We start from the raw sequence: 22,038 nt of genomic DNA on the forward strand, positions 1-22,038 counted from the left end.
GTGGCACATCTGTGCTCCTATCTCTGCCGCTCGTCTCCATCGCTTCCCTGGTGACACATCTGTGCTATCTCTGCCGCTCGTCTCCATCGCTTCCCTGGTGACACATCTGTGCTCCTATCTCTGCCGCTCATCTCCATCGCTTCCCTGGTGACACATCTGTGCTCCCATCTCTGCCGCTCGTCTCCATCGCTTCCCTGGTGACAGAGCTTTGCCTCTGCCCTGCTGCTTGTCTTAATTGCCTCCCCTGGTGACACATCTCTGCTCCCACTTGAAGCATTTAGTGACAAGTTATTATCTTACTGGAAAGTTTCTGTGTAAAGTCCACTAGAGTTTATTCAAAAGACGTATAATATGTTATAGATTTGCGTCCCCGCCCTTCAGAGTCTTCCCTAGCGTCTGCTGGAGCCGCTGTCCCACCGCTTGGGCGAGTCTGCTCCGTCATCCTCCCTCGGACTGTCTGCTCCGTCATCCTCCCTCGGACTGTCTGCTCAGTCATCCTCCCTCGGACTGTCTGCTCAGTCATCCTCCCTCGGACTGTCTGCTCCGTCATCCTCCCTCGGACTGTCTGCTCCGTCATCCTCCCTCGGACTGTCTGCTCCGTCATCCTCCCTCGGACTGTCTGCTCATCTTTGGAAGCCGCCTCCTCCCTCCAGACTCTTCTGTTGCGAGCCGCCCACCCTCTGCCGCCCCTCCACGGCTGTCCATATCTGTTCTTCACGGCCGCTCGGTGCCCTCCTGCATGAGGCTGGGGGATGAAGGCAGAGGTCAGGGGGCTCTCGCTGGGGCAGGGATGAGGGCGAAGGTCACTCTCTGGGGCAGCATCTCCATTTTCATGTTCATTGTCCGGGGTCTAGACATGAGACTAAGAATTAGCTTCAACCAAGGATAAGGAGGTGATATAAATGGTGGTCACAGGACGGAGCTCACCACCTGGATACTGATGAAGAAGCGCTTCTTCTCTGCTTCCACATCAATGATCCCTCCATTGGCCAGCTGCCGCTCATAGACCTGGCGCAGCTCCTGCTCCCTCCGGAATGCCAGCGGGTCGGGAACGTATCGCTCCTGCAATGCCAGCAACAAGCCAATCACCCTCTCCATACCCGGTGCTCTGGGGGGCACATTTGGGGGTCTCTTACCTCTGGATGCTGTGGAGGCGCCGCAGCCTGAAGCTTCTTAAAGTCACAATTCAGACTTTCACGGCAAACTGGACATTCAACTGGTTCCTAAAATACACAACAGAAGATAAAGATACAAAGATCATGGAGGGAATCTAAAAGTGGAACATGTTATAGAGCAACTGGAGCAGCTCTATAACATGCTGCCTGCAGATAGGACACTATGTTCAATCTGCTCAGCTCCTCCTGCTCTATAACATGCTGCCTGCAGATAGGACACTATGTACAAGCTGCTCAGCTCCTCCTGATCTATAACATTCTGCCTGCAGATAGGACACTATGTACAAAGCTGCCTGCAGATAGGACAGTATGTACAATGTGCTCAGCTCCTCTGGCTCTATAACATGCTGCCTGCAGATAGGACACTATGTACAATCTGCCCAGCTCCTCCTACTCTATAACATGCTGCCTGCAGATAGGACACTATGTACAATGTGCTCAGCTCCTCCTGCTCTATAACGTACTGCCTGCAGATAGGACACTTTGTACAATGTGCTCAGCTCCTTCTGCTCTATAACATGATGCCTGCAGATAGGACAGTATGTACAATGTGCTCAGTTCCTGTAGTACCCTCTGGTTACATGTGGTCCGAGAGCCCAAGACCCCTCCAGTTCTGAGTGTATTGTTATTGAGAAATTTTGCCTCCCATTTTTCTGATGAGGATTATGATGGTGATGATGATGGTGGATTATGGTGGATGATGATTGAGGATGGATGATGATGATGGTGGTGGATGGATGATGATGGTGATTGAGGATGGATGATGATGATGGTGGATGGATGATGATGATGGATGGATGATGATAATGGTGATGATGATGGTGGTGGATGATGATGATGGTGATTGAGGATGGATAATGATGATGGTGGATTATGGTGGATGATAATGGTGGTGATTGAGGAGGAATGATGATGATGGTGGATGATGATGATGGATGATGATGGTGGTGGTAATGATGATGATGGTGAATGGATAATGATGATGATGGTGAATGGATAATGATGATGATGGTGGATGGATAATGATGATGATGGTGGATGGATAATGATGGTGATTGAGGATGGATGATGTGTTATGTATTTAATGGCTGTTCTGAATATTTGCTTGAGAAGGTTAATATGGACACATAATATTCAGTACTTACCTCTCCAGGGTTATTTTCCAGGTAGTGCTGGGAATAGCGGCCCAGACAGTAGGAGTGAAAATGATGAAAACATTGAGTTTTTGTGAGGGAGTCGTCTTCCTGTAAGAGATTAAATATTTGATATAATAACTAGAAGATGACAGTGCTCTCCAGCGCTACATCCTGCCCCGTGTGCTATATAACATCCCCCCCATGTCCTCCACAACCTCCCCCGGCACTACATCCTGCCCCGTGTCCTCCACAACCTCCCCCGGCACTACATCCTGCCCCGTGTCCTCCACAACATCCCCCGGCACTACATCCTGCCCCGTGTCCTCCACAACATCCCCCGGCACTACATCCTGCCCCGTGTCCTCCACAACATCCCCCGGCACTACATCCCGCCCCGTGTGCTCCACAACCTCCCCCGGCACTACATCCCGCCCTGTGTGCTCCACAACCTCCCCCGGCACTACATCCCGCCCCGTGTCCTCCACAACATCCCCCGGCACTACATCCCGCCCCGTGTCCTCCACAACATCCCCCGGCACTACATCCCGCCCCGTGTCCTCCACAACATCCCCCGGCACTACATCCTGCCCCGTGTCCTCCACAACCTCCCCCGGCACTACATCCCGCCCCGTGTGCTCCACAACCTCCCCCGGCACTACATCCCGCCCCGTGTGCTCCACAACCTCCCCCGGCACTACATCCCGCCCCGTGTGCTCCACAACCTCCCCCGCCACTACATCCCGCCCCGTGTGCTCCACAACCTCCCCCGCCACTACATCCCGCCCCGTGTGCTCCACAACCTCCCCCGCCACTACATCCCGCCCCGTGTCCTCCACAACCTCCCCCGCCACTACATCCCGCCCCGTGTGCTCCACAACCTCCCCCGCCACTATATCCCGCCCCGTGTGCTTCACAACCTCCCCCGCCACTACATCCCGCCCCGTGTGCTCCACAACCTCCCCCGCCACTACATCCCGCCCCGTGTGCTCCACAACCTCCCCCGGCACTACATCCCGCCCCGTGTGCTCCACAACCTCCCCCGGCACTACATCCCGCCCCGTGTGCTCCACAACCTCCCTCAACACCATCACTTTGCATCTCTTACATTCACAATGCGACAGCACTTACCATGTGGCGTCTAAGAAAAACGTAACATTCGCGCTACAACCACTTGTAATCCAAGGGCATTTATCTGTGGCCGACAAGTACACGGAGACCGCACAAATATATCACATTGTTCCATCCTTATCACCAATATTGGCCCTTATCTAGGTATAACCAGGAATCAAAGATTTTTATGTTTTTATACACAAATATTCAAAAATTTCCCGTTGCTTTTGAAAGGTCAAATAAATTAACCTCTATCAGGCAGGTATAAGAGGATTACTGAAGTATAAGACGTTACAAGCTTTCAGGACGGCTCAGGTCCCTCCATCAGGCAGGTATAACAGGATTACTGAAGTATAAGAGGTTACAAGCTTTCAGGACAGCTCAGGTCCCTCCATCAGGCAGGTATAACAGGATTACTGAAGTATAAGACGTTACAAGCTTTCAGGACGGCTCAGGTCCCTCCATCAGGCAGGTATAACAGGATTACTGAAGTATAAGACGTTACAAGCTTTCAGGACAGCTCAGGTCCCTCCATCAGGCAGGTATAACAGGATTACTGAAGTATAAGACGTTACAAGCTTTCAGGACGGCTCAGGTCCCTCCATCAGGCAGGTATAACAGGATTACTGAAGTATAAGATGTTACAAGCTTTCAGGACAGCTCAGGTCCCTCCATCAGGGAGGTATAACAGGATCACTGAAGTATAAGATGTTACAAGCTTTCAGGACAGCTCAGGTCCCTCCATCAGGCAGGTATAACAGGATCACTGAAGTATAAGAGGTTACAAGCTTTCAGGACGGCTCAGGTCCCTCCATCAGGCAGGTATAACAGGATTACTGAAGTATATGATGTTACAAGCTTTCAGGACGGCTCAGGTCCCTCCATCAGGGAGGTATAACATGATTACTGAAGTATAAGATGTTACAAGCTTTCAGGACAGCTCAGGTCCCTCCATCAGGGAGGTATAACATGATTACTGATGTATAAGATGTTACAAGCTTTCAGGACAGCTCAGGTCTCTCCATCAGGCAGGTATAACATGATTACTGATGTATAAGATGTTACAAGCTTTCAGGACAGCTCAGGTCCCTCCATCAGGCAGGTATAACAGGATTACTGAAGTATAAGATGTTACAAGCTTTCAGGACAGCTCAGGTCTCTCCATCAGGCAGGTATAACAGGATTACTGAAGTAAAAGATGTTACAAGCTTTCAGGACAGCTCAGGTCCCTCCATCAGGCAGGTATAACAGGATTACTGAAGTATAAGAGGTTACAAGTTTTCAGGACGGCTCAGGTCCCTCCATCAGGCAGGTATAAGAGGATTACTGAAGTATAAGAGGTTACAAGCTTTCAGGACAGCTCAGGTCCCTCCATCAGGGAGGTATAACATGATTACTGAAGTATAAGAGGTTACAAGCTTTCAGGACAGCTCAGGTCCCTCCATCAGGCAGGTATAACAGGATTACTGAAGTATAAGAGGTTACAAGTTTTCAGGACGGCTCAGGTCCCTCCATCAGGCAGGTATAAGAGGATTACTGAAGTATAAGAGGTTACAAGCTTTCAGGACAGCTCAGGTCCCTCCATCAGGCAGGTATAAGAGGATTACTGAAGTATAAGAGGTTACAAGCTTTCAGGACAGCTCAGGTCCCTCCATCAGGCAGGTATAACATGATTACTGAAGTATAAGATGTTACAAGCTTTCAGGACAGCTCAGGTCCCTCCATCAGGCAGGTATAACATGATTACTGAAGTATAAGATGTTACAAGCTTTCAGGACAGCTCAGGTCTCTCCATCAGGCAGGTATAACAGGATTACTGATGTATAAGATGTTACAAGCTTTCAGGACAGCTCAGGTCTCTCCATCAGGCAGGTATAACAGGATTACTGAAGTAAAAGATGTTACAAGCTTTCAGGACAGCTCAGGTCCCTCCATCAGGCAGGTATAACAGGATTACTGAAGTAAAAGATGTTACAAGCTTTCAGGACAGCTCAGGTCTCTCCATCAGGCAGGTATAACAGGATTACTGAAGTAAAAGATGTTACAAGCTTTCAGGACAGCTCAGGTCCCTCCATCAGGCAGGTATAACATGATTACTGAAGTATAAGATGTTACAAGCTTTCAGGACAGCTCAGGTCTCTCCATCAGGCAGGTATAACAGGATTACTGATGTATAAGATGTTACAAGCTTTCAGGACAGCTCAGGTCTCTCCATCAGGCAGGTATAACAGGATTACTGAAGTATAAGATGTTACAAGCTTTCAGGACAGCTCAGGTCCCTCCATCAGGGAGGTATAACAGGATTACTGAAGTATAAGATGTTACAAGCTTTCAGGACAGCTCAGGTCCCTCCATCAGGCAGGTATAAGAGGATTACTGAAGTATAAGATGTTACAAGCTTTCAGGACAGCTCAGGTCCCTCCATCAGGCAGGTATAACAGGATTACTGAAGTATAAGAGGTTACAAGCTTTCAGGACAGCTCAGGTCCCTCCATCAGGCAGGTATAACAGGATTACTGAAGTATATGATGTTACAAGCTTTCAGGACAGCTCAGGTCCCTCCATCAGGCAGGTATAACAGGATTACTGAAGTATAAGAGGTTACAAGTTTTCAGGACGGCTCAGGTCCCTCCATCAGGCAGGTATAAGAGGATTACTGAAGTATAAGAGGTTACAAGCTTTCAGGACGGCTCAGGTCCCTCCATCAGGCAGGTATAACAGGATTACTGATGTATAAGACGTTACAAGCTTTCAGGACGGCTCAGGTCCCTCCATCAGGCAGGTATAACAGGATTACTGAAGTATAAGACGTTACAAGCTTTCAGGACGGCTCAGGTCCCTCCATCAGGCAGGTATAACAGGATTACTGAAGTATAAGATGTTACAAGCTTTCAGGACAGCTCAGGTCCCTCCATCAGGCAGGTATAACAGGATTACTGAAGTATAAGATGTTACAAGCTTTCAGGACAGCTCAGGTCCCTCCATCAGGGAGGTATAACATGATTACTGATGTATAAGATGTTACAAGCTTTCAGGACAGCTCAGGTCTCTCCATCAGGCAGGTATAACAGGATTACTGAAGTAAAAGATGTTACAAGCTTTCAGGACAGCTCAGGTCCCTCCATCAGGCAGGTATAACAGGATTACTGAAGTATAAGAGGTTACAAGTTTTCAGGACGGCTCAGGTCCCTCCATCAGGCAGGTATAAGAGGATTACTGAAGTATAAGAGGTTACAAGCTTTCAGGACGGCTCAGGTCCCTCCATCAGGCAGGTATAACAGGATTACTGAAGTATATGTTACAAGCTTTCAGGACAGCTCAGGTCCCTCCATCAGGCAGGTATAACAGGATTACTGAAGTATAAGATGTTACAAGCTTTCAGGACAGCTCAGGTCCCTCCATCAGGGAGGTATAACAGGATTACTGAAGTATAAGAGGTTACAAGCTTTCAGGACGGCTCAGGTCCCTCCATCAGGCAGGTATAACAGGATTACTGAAGTATAAGATGTTACAAGCTTTCAGGACGGCTCAGGTCTCTCCATCAGGCAGGTATAACAGGATTACTGAAGTATAAGAGGTTACAAGCTTTCAGGACAGCTCAGGTCCCTCCATCAGGCAGGTATAAGAGGATTACTGAAGTATAAGACGTTACAAGCTTTCAGGACAGCTCAGGTCCCTCCATCAGGCAGGTATAACAGGATTACTGATGTATAAGATGTTACAAGCTTTCAGGACAGCTCAGGTCCCTCCATCAGGGAGGTATAACAGGATTACTGAAGTATAAGAGGTTACAAGCTTTCAGGACGGCTCAGGTCCCTCCATCAGGCAGGTATAACAGGATTACTGAAGTATAAGATGTTACAAGCTTTCAGGAGGCTCAGGTCCCTCCATCAGGCAGGTATAACAGGATTACTGAAGTATAAGAGGTTACAAGCTTTCAGGACAGCTCAGGTCCCTCCATCAGGGAGGTATAACAGGATTACTGAAGTATAAAATGTTACAAGCTATCAGGACAGCTCAGGTCCCTCCATCAGGCAGGTATAACAGGATTACTGAAGTATAAGATGTTACAAGCTTTCAGGACGGCTCAGGTCCCTCCATCAGGCAGGTATAGCAGGATTACTGAAGTATAAGAGGTTACAAGCTTTCAGGACAGCTCAGGTCCCTCCATCAGGCAGGTATAACAGGATTACTGAAGTATAAGATGTTACAAGCTTTCAGGACAGCTCAGGTCCCTCCATCAGGGAGGTATAACAGGATTACTGAAGTATAAGACGTTACAAGCTTTCAGGACGGCTCAGGTCCCTCCATCAGGCAGGTATAACAGGATTACTGAAGTATAAGATGTTACAAGCTTTCAGGACAGCTCAGGTCCCTCCATCAGGCAGGTATAACAGGATTACTGAAGTATAAGAGGTTACAAGCTTTCAGGACGGCTCAGGTCCCTCCATCAGGGAGGTATAACAGGATTACTGAAGTATAAGAGGTTACAAGCTTTCAGGACAGCTCAGGTCCCTCCATCAGGCAGGTATAACAGGATTACTGAAGTATAAGACGTTACAAGCTTTCAGGACAGCTCAGGTCCCTCCATCAGGCAGGTATAACAGGATTACTGAAGTATAAGAGGTTACAAGCTTTCAGGACGGCTCAGGTCCCTCCATCAGGCAGGTATAACAGGATTACTGAAGTATAAGATGTTACAAGCTTTCAGGACAGCTCAGGTCCCTCCATCAGGCAGGTATAACAGGATTACTGAAGTATAAGAGGTTACAAGCTTTCAGGACGGCTCAGGTCCCTCCATCAGGCAGGTATAACATGATTACTGAAGTATAAGACGTTACAAGCTTTCAGGACAGCTCAGGTCCCTCCATCAGGCAGGTATAACAGGATTACTGAAGTATAAGACGTTACAAGCTTTCAGGACAGCTCAGGTCTCTCCATCAGGCAGGTATAACAGGATTACTGAAGTATAAGACGTTACAAGCTTTCAGGACGGCTCAGGTCCCTCCATCAGGCAGGTATAACAGGATTACTGAAGTATAAGATGTTACAAGCTTTCAGGACAGCTCAGGTCCCTCCATCAGGCAGGTATAACAGGATTACTGAAGTATAAGATGTTACAAGCTTTCAGGACGGCTCAGGTCCCTCCATCAGGGAGGTATAACATGATTACTGATGTATAAGACGTTACAAGCTTTCAGGACAGCTCAGGTCTCTCCATCAGGCAGGTATAACAGGATTACTGAAGTATAAGACGTTACAAGCTTTCAGGACAGCTCAGGTCCCTCCATCAGGGAGGTATAACAGGATTACTGAAGTATAAGATGTTACAAGCTTTCAGGACGGCTCAGGTCCCTCCATCAGGCAGGTATAACAGGATTACTGAAGTATAAGAGGTTACAAGCTTTCAGGACGGCTCAGGTCCCTCCATCAGGCAGGTATAACAGGATTACTGAAGTATAAGATGTTACAAGCTTTCAGGACAGCTCAGGTCCCTCCATCAGGGAGGTATAACAGGATTACTGAAGTATAAGATGTTACAAGCTTTCAGGACAGCTCAGGTCCCTCCATCAGGCAGGTATAACAGGATTACTGAAGTATAAGATGTTACAAGCTTTCAGGACGGCTCAGGTCCCTCCATCAGGCAGGTATAACAGGATTACTGAAGTATAAGATGTTACAAGCTTTCAGGACGGCTCAGGTCCCTCCATCAGGCAGGTATAACAGGATTACTGAAGTATAAGACGTTACAAGCTTTCAGGACAGCTCAGGTCCCTCCATCAGGCAGGTATAACATGATTACTGAAGTATAAGATGTTACAAGCTTTCAGGACAGCTCAGGTCCCTCCATCAGGCAGGTATAACAGGATTACTGAAGTATAAGAGGTTACAAGCTTTCAGGACAGCTCAGGTCTCTCCATCAGGCAGGTATAACAGGATTACTGAAGTATAAGAGGTTACAAGTTTTCAGGACGGCTCAGGTCCCTCCATCAGGCAGGTATAACAGGATTACTGAAGTATAAGAGGTTACAAGCTTTCAGGACGGCTCAGGTCCCTCCATCAGGCAGGTATGACAGGATTACTGAAGTATAAGATGTTACAAGCTTTCAGGACGGCTCAGGTCTCTCCATCAGGCAGGTATAACAGGATTACTGAAGTATAAGATGTTACAAGCTTTCAGGACGGCTCAGGTCCCTCCATCAGGCAGGTATAACATGATTACTGAAGTATAAGATGTTACAAGCTTTCAGGACAGCTCAGGTCCCTCCATCAGGCAGGTATAACAGGATTACTGAAGTATAAGATGTTACAAGCTTTCAGGACAGCTCAGGTCCCTCCATCAGGCAGGTATAAGAGGATTACTGAAGTATAAGACGTTACAAGCTTTCAGGACAGCTCAGGTCTCTCCATCAGGCAGGTATAACAGGATTACTGAAGTATAAGAGGTTACAAGCTTTCAGGACAGCTCAGGTCCCTCCATCAGGGAGGTATAACAGGATTACTGAAGTATAAGATGTTACAAGCTTTCAGGACGGCTCAGGTCCCTCCATCAGGGAGGTATAACATGATTACTGATGTATAAGACGTTACAAGCTTTCAGGACAGCTCAGGTCCCTCCATCAGGCAGGTATAACAGGATTACTGAAGTATAAGAGGTTACAAGCTTTCAGGACGGCTCAGGTCCCTCCATCAGGCAGGTATAACAGGATTACTGAAGTATAAGATGTTACAAGCTTTCAGGACAGCTCAGGTCCCTCCATCAGGCAGGTATAACAGGATTACTGAAGTATAAGATGTTACAAGCTTTCAGGACAGCTCAGGTCCCTCCATCAGGCAGGTATAACAGGATTACTGAAGTATAAGATGTTACAAGCTTTCAGGACAGCTCAGGTCCCTCCATCAGGCAGGTATAACAGGAATACTGAAGTATAAGATGTTACAAGCTTTCAGGACAGCTCAGGTCCCTCCATCAGGGAGGTATAACAGGATTACTGAAGTATAAGATGTTACAAGCTTTCAGGAGGCTCAGGTCCCTCCATCAGGCAGGTATAACAGGATTACTGAAGTATAAGATGTTACAAGCTTTCAGGACAGCTCAGGTCCCTCCATCAGGGAGGTATAACAGGATTACTGAAGTATAAGATGTTACAAGCTTTCAGGAGGCTCAGGTCCCTCCATCAGGGAGGTATAACAGGATTACTGAAGTATAAGATGTTACAAGCTTTCAGGACAGCTCAGGTCCCTCCATCAGGCAGGTATAACAGGATTACTGAAGTATATGATGTTACAAGCTTTCAGGACAGCTCAGGTCCCTCCATCAGGCAGGTATAACAGGATTACTGAAGTATAAGATGTTACAAGCTTTCAGGACAGCTCAGGTCCCTCCATCAGGCAGGTATAACAGGATTACTGAAGTATAAGATGTTACAAGCTTTCAGGAGGCTCAGGTCCCTCCATCAGGCAGGTATAACAGGATTACTGAAGTATAAGATGTTACAAGCTTTCAGGACGGCTCAGGTCCCTCCATCAGGCAGGTATAACATGATTACTGAAGTATAAGATGTTACAAGCTTTCAGGACAGCTCAGGTCCCTCCATCAGGCAGGTATAACATGATTACTGAAGTATAAGATGTTACAAGCTTTCAGGACAGCTCAGGTCCCTCCATCAGGGAGGTATAACAGGATTACTGAAGTATAAGATGTTACAAGCTTTCAGGACAGCTCAGGTCCCTCCATCAGGCAGGTATAAGAGGATTACTGAAGTATAAGAGGTTACAAGCTTTCAGGACAGCTCAGGTCCCTCCATCAGGCAGGTATAACATGATTACTGAAGTATAAGAGGTTACAAGCTTTCAGGACAGCTCAGGTCCCTCCATCAGGCAGGTATAACAGGATTACTGAAGTATAAGACGTTACAAGCTTTCAGGACAGCTCAGGTCCCTCCATCAGGCAGGTATAACAGGATTACTGAAGTATAAGACGTTACAAGCTTTCAGGACAGCTCAGGTCCCTCCATCAGGCAGGTATAACAGATTTCTGAAGGGACACAGATTTATATAGGATGAACACGTTATAAGACGTGATGCAAAAGATGTAAACAAAGAAACAAACCCAACAGTGGAGACAGAAGGTCCTTCATGTGGTGACTGGGGCAGTGTGATGGTTTATTGCCTCCAGGTTGTGTCTCTGATGACCCCACTATCTCAGGAGAACATCTATTAGAAGTTGTAGTGGGCCATGAATCCCTTTGATAAACTGAGTTCTGTATGGAGGTCAAAGAGGGTCATAAACTTGTATTCCCAAATTTGTCTCCCATTTTGTGACCGGAAATTTCCCTATAATACTAGAACCTTCATAACCGGGGGATTATGGTCAGGGCCGTGGAAGATGCTTCTGCCTGTGTGTTATTGTGTGGTGATGACACCTCATCCAGGCTCGAAGCTTTTGTCCTGTGTCTCCAACATACATACAAGGCCCCACAGGACGTTTAGTGCTCACAATCACGTGGCTGGGCTGTCATACTCCTGCTGTGTCCCGTCTGTGGTCAGAGGACGGCTCCTGCAGCTCCGGACATTACAGGGGAAGGTCCTTTTATATATGTTTGTTGGTCGGGAGCTCCTGATCACAATATTCCTCAGGTTTGGGGGTTGACTGGTGGTGCCTTACTAATCCAATGCTTCTAGTTATCCCACAGAGGATCTTTATACTATACACGAGTGTCTCCCCTCTATAGATAACAATATGCACCATCACCCATCTACATTCAACCCATAGAATTAGCCCCAATACACAGAATACAAACAAATAGATGTAAAAAAACCACAAAGAGGCAAACAGACAAGATCACATCATAGAAACAATGGCACACATTTACTAAGAATGTGGGAAACTGCACAAAGTGCTCCGCCCCTCTACTGCGCCCCGCCCCTCTACTGCGCCCCGCCCCTGTATAATGACTGGTGCAACAGATTCATCAAGTACGTGCGCCAGAAATCATGAATCTGTCGCTTCCCAGCAGTGACCCGACAGAGTTCACCAACTTTTTGGTGGCACACCTTTAACATATAGATGCGCATGCGCCAGAAATGTGGTGCGGACACTTCTTAAATACCTGTGCAGCTGTTTAAACTATAAAAAACAGGCTAAGGCTACATTCACACTAACATATGGGGGACGTATATACGGCCGATATACGTCCCCCATACACTTCTATAGGCGCACGGAACCCTACGGGAGCGGTACGGTGCTGCACACGTGCGGCACCGTAGCGTTCCGTACCCAGGAAAAAGATAGGACCTGTCCTATCTTTTCCCGTAATACGGCGCCGTGCCCCATTACTTCCTATGGAGAGGGGCGGGGGTGAGCTGCGCTCACCTCCTCCTCCTCCTCCTCCTCCTCTCCCCGTACACTGCCGTTGCCCGCTACGGTACGGTACGGGCGGGCAACGACAGTGTGAATATAGCCTAAGTCAGAGAGAAAACTGGCGCCACGACCTTTGTAAATGTGGCCATTATCCCCGTAAGATGACGACCACATTGTAATCCATCAGAAGACAAGAAGCGATGGGGCAAAGCTCCGCCAGGCGCCACCACGGGGGAGCGTCCAGTTCCACCACCATTATGTATTTATACCTACACGCCCTACAGAAAACCCCATTCTATCCCTACATTGATTCTGTATGCTGTGACCAATTTCTGAATATTTGTGTATAAAAATGTAAAAATCTTTTTTATTCGCACAGTGAAACAATGGACAATATTGGTGGTGAGGATATTGGGCCCCTCTTCAACCCTAAAAGAATATACATATCTGTGTACTCACATATCTCATACTCATGTGAGTAACAATCACACACATAGAGCATAAACATACATACAGTATACGCCCACCATACATACATACAGTATACGCCCGCCATACATACATACAGTATACGCCCGCCATACATACATACAGTATACGCCCGCCATACATACATACAGTATACACCCGCCATACATACATACAGTATACACCCGCCATACATACATACAGTATACACCCGCCATACATACATACAGTATACGCCCACCATACATACAGTATACGCCCACCATACATACATACAGTATATACCCACCATACATACAGTATACGCCCACCATACATACAGTATACGCCCGCCATACATACATACAGTATACGCCCGCCATACATACATACAGTATACACCCGCCATACATACATACAGTATACGCCCGCCATACATACATACAGTATACGCCCGCCATACATACATACAGTATACGCCCACCATACATACATACAGTATACGCCCGCCATACATACATACAGTATACGCCCGCCATACATACATACAGTATACGCCCGCCATACATACATACAGTATACACCCGCCATACATACATACAGTATACACCCGCCATACATACATACAGTATACGCCCGCCATACATACATACAGTATACGCCCGCCATACATACATACAGTATACGCCCGCCATACATACATACAGTATACGCCCGCCATACATACATACAGTATACACCCGCCATACATACATACAGTATACGCCCACCATACATACAGTATACGCCCACCATACATACATACAGTATATACCCACCATACATACAGTATACGCCCACCATACATACAGTATACGCCCACCATACATACATACAGTATACACCCACCATACATACATACAGTATACGCCCACCATACATACAGTATACACCCACCATACATACATACAGTATACGCCCACCATACATACAGTATACGCCCACCATACATACATACAGTATATACCCACCATACATACATACAGTATATACCCACCATACATACAGTATACGCCCACCATACATACATACAGTATACACCCACCATACATACATACAGTATACACCCACCATACATACATACAGTATACACCCACCATATATACATACAGTACAGTCATGGCCATAAGTTTTGGGAATGATAGAAATGGTAATTGTTACAAAGTCTCCGGCATCAGGTGTTATAATGGTAATTTGCATCTTCTCCAGAATGTTATAAAGAGGGATCAGCTTATCAGCAATTCATTGCAAAGTCAGTATTTGCCTAGAAAATGAACTTTTTCCCCAAAACACATGGTGTTTTGGCTGGTGCATGGCATCATTGTTTTTCTTCTGTTAACCATGGTTATCTCTAAAGAAACACGTGTGTGGGGGGGGGGGGCGTCTTCTCAGCCAAGGGAATCGCCCTAAAAACACCTCCATGAATAAAGAATGGAGCAGAATGTCCTCCAGGAGCCGCTTCTCCCAACCCTCCAGGAGCAGATGGTGATGAGCAGAGCCTCCTCCAGCATGATGGAGCACCGGCCATAAAGGGGAGAACTAAATGGCTCCGAGAACAGAACACAGAGATTCTGGGTCAAGCTACCAGGGGGGCGCGCTCCCTGCACCTCCAGCTACCAGGGGGGGCGCGCTCCCTGCACCTCCAGCTAACAGGGGGGCTCGCTCCCTGCACCTCCAGCTAACAGGGGGGCGCGCTCCCTGCACCTCCAGCTAACAGGGGGCGCGCTCCCTGCACCTCCAGCTAACAGGGGGGCGCGCTCCCTGCACCTCCAGCTACCAGGGGGCGCGCTCCCTGCACCTCCAGCTACCAGGGGGGCGCGCTCCCTGGACTTTTAGCCCCTATATAATGAGGGCCCTGCCCCCGTACCCCCATGTGTCTGCAGTTTTTCGGGTTTGCTGTGTCTTGCACTGATGTTCCTGATTCTGTTACCTGAAACTCGTACAGGCAGATGACGCAGTGACCGCGGGGGAGATTACTGGCCGTAAGCAGCTCTTTTCCTTTCTACAAAAAGAATAATTATTAGTCACAAACCAAAAACGATGAGACCCCCACAAAATGATCCCCTGAATGAACTCTGGATATTCTGACCTCAATGAGGGCATAAAGGACGGGACATCCCCGCGACTGCGCAGCCGTCCTCCGCAGATCCCCGATAATACTGCAAGAACGACAAATCACATGAAGCCCACAGTACACCGATACATCACACAAAAGACCCCCCAATAGTCTGGTATATAGCAGGACAGTCCTCACCAGCGCTGCAGAGGTAATATAACTCCTAACAGATTGTCTGCTATATAGCAGGACAGTCCTCACCAGCGCTGCAGAGGTAATATAACTCCTAACAGATTGTCTGGTATATAGCAGGACAGTCCTCACCAGCGCTGCAGAGGTAATATAACTCCTAACAGACTGTCTGGTATATAGCAGGACAGTCCTCACCAGTGCTGCAGAGGTAATATAACTCCTAACAGACTGTCTGGTATATAGCAGGACAGTCCTCACCAGCGCTGCAGAGGTAATATAACTCCTAACAGACTGTCTGGTATATAGCAGGACAGTCCTCACCAGCGCTGCAGAGGTAATATAACTCCTAACAGACTGTCTGGTATATAGCAGGACAGTCCTCACCAGCGCTGCAGAGGTAATATAACTCCTAACAGACTGTCTGGTATATAGCAGGACAGTCCTCACCAGCGCTGCAGAGGTAATATAACTCCTAACAGACTGTCTGGTATATAGCAAGACGCCCTCACCAGTGCTGCAGAGGTAATATAACTCCTAACAGATTGTCTGGTATATAGCAGGACAGTCCTCACCAGCGCTGCAGAGGTAATATAACTCCTAACAGATTGTCTGGTATATAGCAGGACAGTCCTCACCAGCACTGCAGAGGTAATATAACTCCTAACAGATTGTCTGGTATATAGCAGGACAGTCCTCACCAGTGCTGCAGAGGTAATATAACTCCTAACAGATTGTCTGGTATATAGCAGGACAGTCCTCACCAGCACTGCAGAGGTAATATAACTCCTAACAGATTGTCTGGTATATAGCAGGACAGTCCTCACCAGTGCTGCAGAGGTAATATAACTCCTAACAGACTGTCTGGTATATAGCAGGACAGTCCTCACCAGCACTGCAGAGGTAATATAACTCCTAACAGATTGTCTGGTATATAGCAGGACAGTCCTCACCAGCGCTGCAGAGGTAATATAACTCCTAACAGATTGTCTGGTATATAGCAGGACAGTCCTCACCAGTGCTGCAGAGGTAATATAACTCCTAACAGACTGTCTGGTATATAGCAGGACAGTCCTCACCAGCGCTGCAGAGGTAATATAACTCCTAACAGATTGTCTGGTATATAGCAAGACGCCCTCACCAGTGCTGCAGAGGTAATATAACTCCTAACAGATTGTCTGGTATATAGCAGGACAGTCCTCACCAGCGCTGCAGAGGTAATATAACTCCTAACAGATTGTCTGGTATATAGCAGGACACCCTCACCAGCGCTGCAGAGGTAATATAACTCCTAACAGATTGTCTGGTATATAGCAGGACAGTCCTCACCAGCGCTGCAGAGGTAATATAACTCCTAACAGACTGTCTGGTATATAGCAGGACAGTCCTCACCAGCGCTGCAGAGGTAATATAACTCCTAACAGATTGTCTGCTATATAGCAGGACAGTCCTCACCAGCGCTGCAGAGGTAATATAACTCCTAACAGATTGTCTGGTATATAGCAGGACAGTCCTCACCAGCGCTGCAGAGGTAATATAACTCCTAACAGATAGTCTGGTATATAGCAGGACACCCTCACCAGCGCTGCAGAGGTAATATAACTCCTAACAGATTGTCTGGTATATAGCAGGACAGCACCCACCAGCGCTGCAGAGGTAATATAACTCCTAACAGATAGTCTGGTATATAGCAGGACACCCTCACCAGCGCTGCAGAGGTAATATAACCCCTAACAGATTGTACGACGGACCTCACCTGTCTATCTGCTCATCGCAGAGGCCACGTGGATGGGTCACACTAATCTCTGGTGGTTCATCTGGATACTGCAGGGAATAGGATTCGGAGGCATCAGGTTATGAAGTGGTAACAAATACACAAGCAGCTAAACAGATCTACAAACAGCCCAGAGTAACATCTGCCGAGATCCCCCAGGGAGGAGTAACACACAGGTTACCAGGAAAAGACAGACAGCGGCGCGAGGACAGACAGACAGACAGACAGCGGCGCGAGGACAGACAGACAGACAGAGGCGCGAGGACAGACAGACAGACAGAGGCGCGAGGACAGACAGACAGAGGCGCGAGGACAGACAGACAGAGGCGCGAGGACAGACAGACAGAGGCGCGAGGACAGACAGACAGAGGCGCGAGGACAGACAGACAGAGGCGCGAGGACAGACAGACAGAGGCGCGAGGACAGACAGACAGAGGCGCGAGGACAGACAGACAGAGGCGCGAGGACAGACAGACAGAGGCGCGAGGACAGACAGACAGAGGCGCGAGGACAGACAGACAGAGGCGCGAGGACAGACAGACAGAGGCGCGAGGACAGACAGACAGAGGCGCGAGGACAGACAGACAGAGGCGCGAGGACAGACAGACAGAGGCGCGAGGACAGACAGACAGAGGCGCGAGGACAGACAGACAGAGGCGCGAGGACAGACAGACAGAGGCGCGAGGACAGACAGACAGAGGCGCGAGGACAGACAGACAGAGGCGCGAGGACAGACAGAGGCGCGAGGACAGACAGACAGACAGAGGCGCGAGGACAGACAGAGGCGCGAGGACAGACAGACAGATAGATAGATAGATAGATAGATAGATAGATAGAGGCGGCAGATACATGGAGGAGGTCACCAGACACTGGGGGGAGGGCATAGAGACCCCTGTAATGAGGGATGAATCTCCGTTACCAGAGGAGGGAGGGACAGCTGCAGGGTCAGTCGCACGTACTGGCTCTCGTGGTCTTCACCAGTGGTGGGATGTAACGTGATCCTCAGCTCCAATCTGCAATGAGGAGGCTCATCAGCTCCTACACCAGACAAGACATGGGGGGCACGGAGGGGGCCAAGACTCACCGCTCCTCCTGGGAGACCTCCAACTCATCAAGATAAATGGACTGAAGCACCTCCAGCTCCTGGGAGAGAGACCTGAGGAGACATCAAATACACAGTACAAGGAAGAACAACCGCGGATAGGGGTCCGGTGGGAGGGAGGGGGCGGGGGAGAAGACAGGGGTCCGGAGGGAGGGGGCAGGGGAGAGAGGACGAGGGTCCGGAGGGAGGGGGCAGGGGAGAGAGGACGAGGGTCCGGAGGGAGGGGGCAGGGGAGAGAGGACGAGGGTCCGGAGGGAGGGGGCAGGGGAGAGAGGACGAGGGTCCGGAGGGAGGGGGCAGGGGAGAGAGGACGAGGGTCCGGAGGGAGGGGGCAGGGGAGAGAGGACGAGGGTCCGGAGGGAGGGGGCAGGGGAGAGAGGACGAGGGTCCGGAGGGAGGGGGCAGGGGAGAGAGGACGAGGGTCCGGAGGGAGGGGGCAGGGGAGAGAGGACGAGGGTCCGGAGGGAGGGGGCAGGGGAGAGAGGACGAGGGTCCGGAGGGAGGGGGCAGAGGAGAGAGGATTGTGGTCGGGGGGAGGGGGCTTTCCATATGACGGATATCTTCTCTCACCCGTCTTCCTGTTCTTCCGCCATCTTTCCAAGAGTCGGGCTCAGCAGTGATGACGTCACACATGCGCCACCGTTGCTAAGAAACAGGTATAAACCGGAAGTGCCGGAGCCGCACAGAGAGAAGCGGGAAGGTAAGAACCGAGACCCAATATAATATATATACTGCCCCTATATACTCTATGTACTGCTCCCTATGTATACTGCCCCCCCTCCATCCTCTATACACTGCCCTCCCCTGTATCCTCTATACACTGCCCCCCCCTGTATCCTCTATACACTGCCCCCCCCTGTATCCTCTATACACTGCCCCCCCTGTATCCTCTATACACTGCCCCCCCTGTATCCTCTATACACTGCCCCCCCCCTGTATCCTCTATACACTGCCCCCCCCCCTGTATCCTCTATACACTGCCCCCCCCCCCTGTATCCTCTATACACTGCCCCCCCCTGTATCCTCTATACACTGCCCCCCCTGTATCCTCTATACACTGCCCCCCCTGTATCCTCTATACACTGCCCCCCCCCTGTATCCTCTATACACTGCCCCCCCTGTATCCTCTATACACTGCCCCCCCTGTATCCTCTATACACTGCCCCCCCTGTATCCTCTATACACTGCCCCCCCCTGTATCCTCTATACACTGCCCCCCCTGTATCCTCTATACACTGCCCCCCCCTGTATCCTCTATACACTGCCCTCCCCTGTATCCTCTATACACTGCCCCCCCCTGTATCCTCTATACACTGCCCTCCCCTGTATCCTCTATACACTGCCCTCCCCTGTATCCTCTATACACTGCCCTCCCCTGTATCCTCTATACACTGCCCCCCCCTGTATCCTCTATACACTGCCCCCCCCCTGTATCCTCTATACACTGCCCCCCCTGTATCCTCTATACACTGCCCCCCCCTGTATCCTCTATACACTGCCCCCCCTGTATCCTCTATACACTGCCCCCCCTGTATCCTCTATACACTGCCCCCCCCTGTATCCTCTATACACTGCCCCCCCCTGTATCCTCTATACACTGCCCTCCCCTGTATCCTCTATACACTGCCCCCCCCTGTATCCTCTATACACTGCCCCCCCTGTATCCTCTATACACTGCCCCCCCCCCTGTATCCTCTATACACTGCCCCCCCTGTATCCTCTATACACTGCCCCCCCTGTATCCTCTATACACTGCCCCCCCTGTATCCTCTATACACTGCCCCCCCTGTATCCTCTATACACTGCCCCCCCCTGTATCCTCTATACACTGCCCCCCCCCTGTATCCTCTATACACTGCCCCCCCCTGTATCCTCTATACACTGCCCCCCCCTGTATCCTCTATACACTCCCCCCCCCCCTGTATCCTCTATACACTGCCCCCCCCTGTATCCTCTATACACTGCCCCCCCCTGTATCCTCTATACACTGCCCCCCTGTATCCTCTATACACTGCCCTCCCCTGTATCCTCTATACACTGCCCCCCCCTGTATCCTCTATACACTGCCCCCCCCTGTATCCTCTATACACTGCCCCCCCCCCTGTATCCTCTATACACTGCCCCCCCCTGTATCCTCTATACACTGCCCCCCCCTGTATCCTCTATACACTGCCCCCCCCTGTATCCTCTATACACTGCCCCCCCCTGTATCCTCTATACACTGCCCCCCCCTGTATCCTCTATACACTGCCCCCCCTGTATCCTCTATACACTGCCCCCCCCCTGTATCCTCTATACACTGCCCCCCCCTGTATCCTCTATACACTGCCCCCCCCTGTATCCTCTATACACTGCCCTCCCCTGTATCCTCTATACACTGCCCCCCCCTGTATCCTCTATACACTGCCCCCCCCTGTATCCTCTATACACTGCCCCCCCTGTATCCTCTATACACTGCCCCCCCCTGTATCCTCTATACACTGCCCCCCCTGTATCCTCTATACACTGCCCCCCCTGTATCCTCTATACACTGCCCCCCCTGTATCCTCTATACACTGCCCCCCCTGTATCCTCTATACACTGCCCCCCCTGTATCCTCTATACACTGCCCCCCCCTGTATCCTCTATACACTGCCCCCCCCTGTATCCTCTATACACTGCCCTCCCCTGTATCCTCTATACACTGCCCTCCCCTGTATCCTCTATACACTGCCCCCCCTGTATCCTCTATACACTGCCCCCCCCCTGTATCCTCTATACACTGCCCCCCCCTGTATCCTCTATACACTGCCCCCCCCTGTATCCTCTATACACTGCCCCCCCCCCTGTATCCTCTATACACTGCCCCCCCCCTGTATCCTCTATACACTGCCCCCCCCTGTATCCTCTATACACTGCCCTCCCCTGTATCCTCTATACACTGCCCCCCCTGTATCCTCTATACACTGCCCCCCCTGTATCCTCTATACACTGCCCCCCCTGTATCCTCTATACACTGCCCCCCCTGTATCCTCTATACACTGCCCTCCCCTGTATCCTCTATACACTGCCCCCCCCTGTATCCTCTATACACTGCCCCCCCCCTGTATCCTCTATACACTGCCCCCCCTGTATCCTCTATACACTGCCCCCCCCTGTATCCTCTATACACTGCCCCCCCTGTATCCTCTATACACTGCCCCCCCTGTATCCTCTATACACTGCCCCCCCCTGTATCCTCTATACACTGCCCCCCCTGTATCCTCTATACACTGCCCCCCCTGTATCCTCTATACACTGCCCCCCCCTGTATCCTCTATACACTGCCCCCCCCTGTATCCTCTATACACTGCCCCCCCCTGTATCCTCTATACACTGCCCCCCCCTGTATCCTCTATACACTGCCCCCCCCTGTATCCTCTATACACTGCCCCCCCCTGTATCCTCTATACACTGCCCCCCCTGTATCCTCTATACACTGCCCCCCCTGTATCCTCTATACACTGCCCCCCCTGTATCCTCTATACACTGCCCCCCCCTGTATCCTCTATACACTGCCCCCCCCTGTATCCTCTATACACTGCCCCCCCCTGTATCCTCTATACACTGCCCCCCCCTGTATCCTCTATACACTGCCCCCCCCTGTATCCTCTATACACTGCCCCCC

General features: G+C 49.8%; 2 protein-coding genes across 3 annotated transcripts in view; one reads left to right on the plus strand and one right to left on the minus strand.

Moving 5' to 3' along the window:
- Positions 1-315: 315 nt before the first annotated feature.
- RNF25 (ring finger protein 25) lies at positions 316-19,096 on the minus strand. Of its 2 annotated transcripts, none has more exons than XM_072132032.1 (10): positions 18,963-19,096; positions 18,375-18,446; positions 18,210-18,303; positions 17,273-17,340; positions 15,361-15,430; positions 15,202-15,273; positions 2,321-2,419; positions 1,137-1,223; positions 931-1,062; positions 316-850 (listed from the first exon to the last, which is right to left on the minus strand). In XM_072132032.1, the coding sequence occupies exons 1-10, from the start codon at positions 18,983-18,985 to the stop codon at positions 332-334; spliced, it is 1,236 nt and encodes a 411-aa protein (XP_071988133.1). In that variant the 5' UTR covers positions 18,986-19,096; the 3' UTR covers positions 316-331. The 2 variants fall into 2 exon arrangements, with proteins under 2 accessions (XP_071988133.1, XP_071988132.1); XM_072132031.1 differs by having other exon boundaries at positions 928-1,062.
- STK36 (serine/threonine kinase 36) overlaps positions 18,920-22,038 on the plus strand; it is a 41,076-nt gene continuing 37,957 nt past the window's right edge. The window contains exon 1 of the mRNA XM_072132030.1: positions 18,920-19,092. The gene's annotated coding sequence lies outside the window, so the exon portion shown is untranslated. The remainder of the gene's footprint in view (positions 19,093-22,038) is intronic.

Source organism: Engystomops pustulosus, unplaced genomic scaffold, assembly GCF_040894005.1.
Source record: "Engystomops pustulosus unplaced genomic scaffold, aEngPut4.maternal MAT_SCAFFOLD_210, whole genome shotgun sequence".
Lineage (NCBI taxonomy): Eukaryota > Metazoa > Chordata > Amphibia > Anura > Leptodactylidae > Engystomops > Engystomops pustulosus.

What these genes read in the sequence shown, in the direction of transcription:
- RNF25 (XM_072132031.1), bottom strand. Translation starts at nt 18,985, where the DNA reads ATGGCGGAAGAACAGGAAGACGG. An exon ending in GAGGTCTCCCAGGAGGAGCG is followed by an intron (nt 18,304 to 18,374) that starts GTGAGTCTTGGC and finishes TCCTCATTGCAG; the next exon opens with ATTGGAGCTGAGGATCACGT. An exon ending in TCTGCCTGTACGAGTTTCAG is followed by an intron (nt 2,420 to 15,201) that starts GTAACAGAATCA and finishes AATCTCTTACAG; the next exon opens with GAAGACGACTCCCTCACAAA.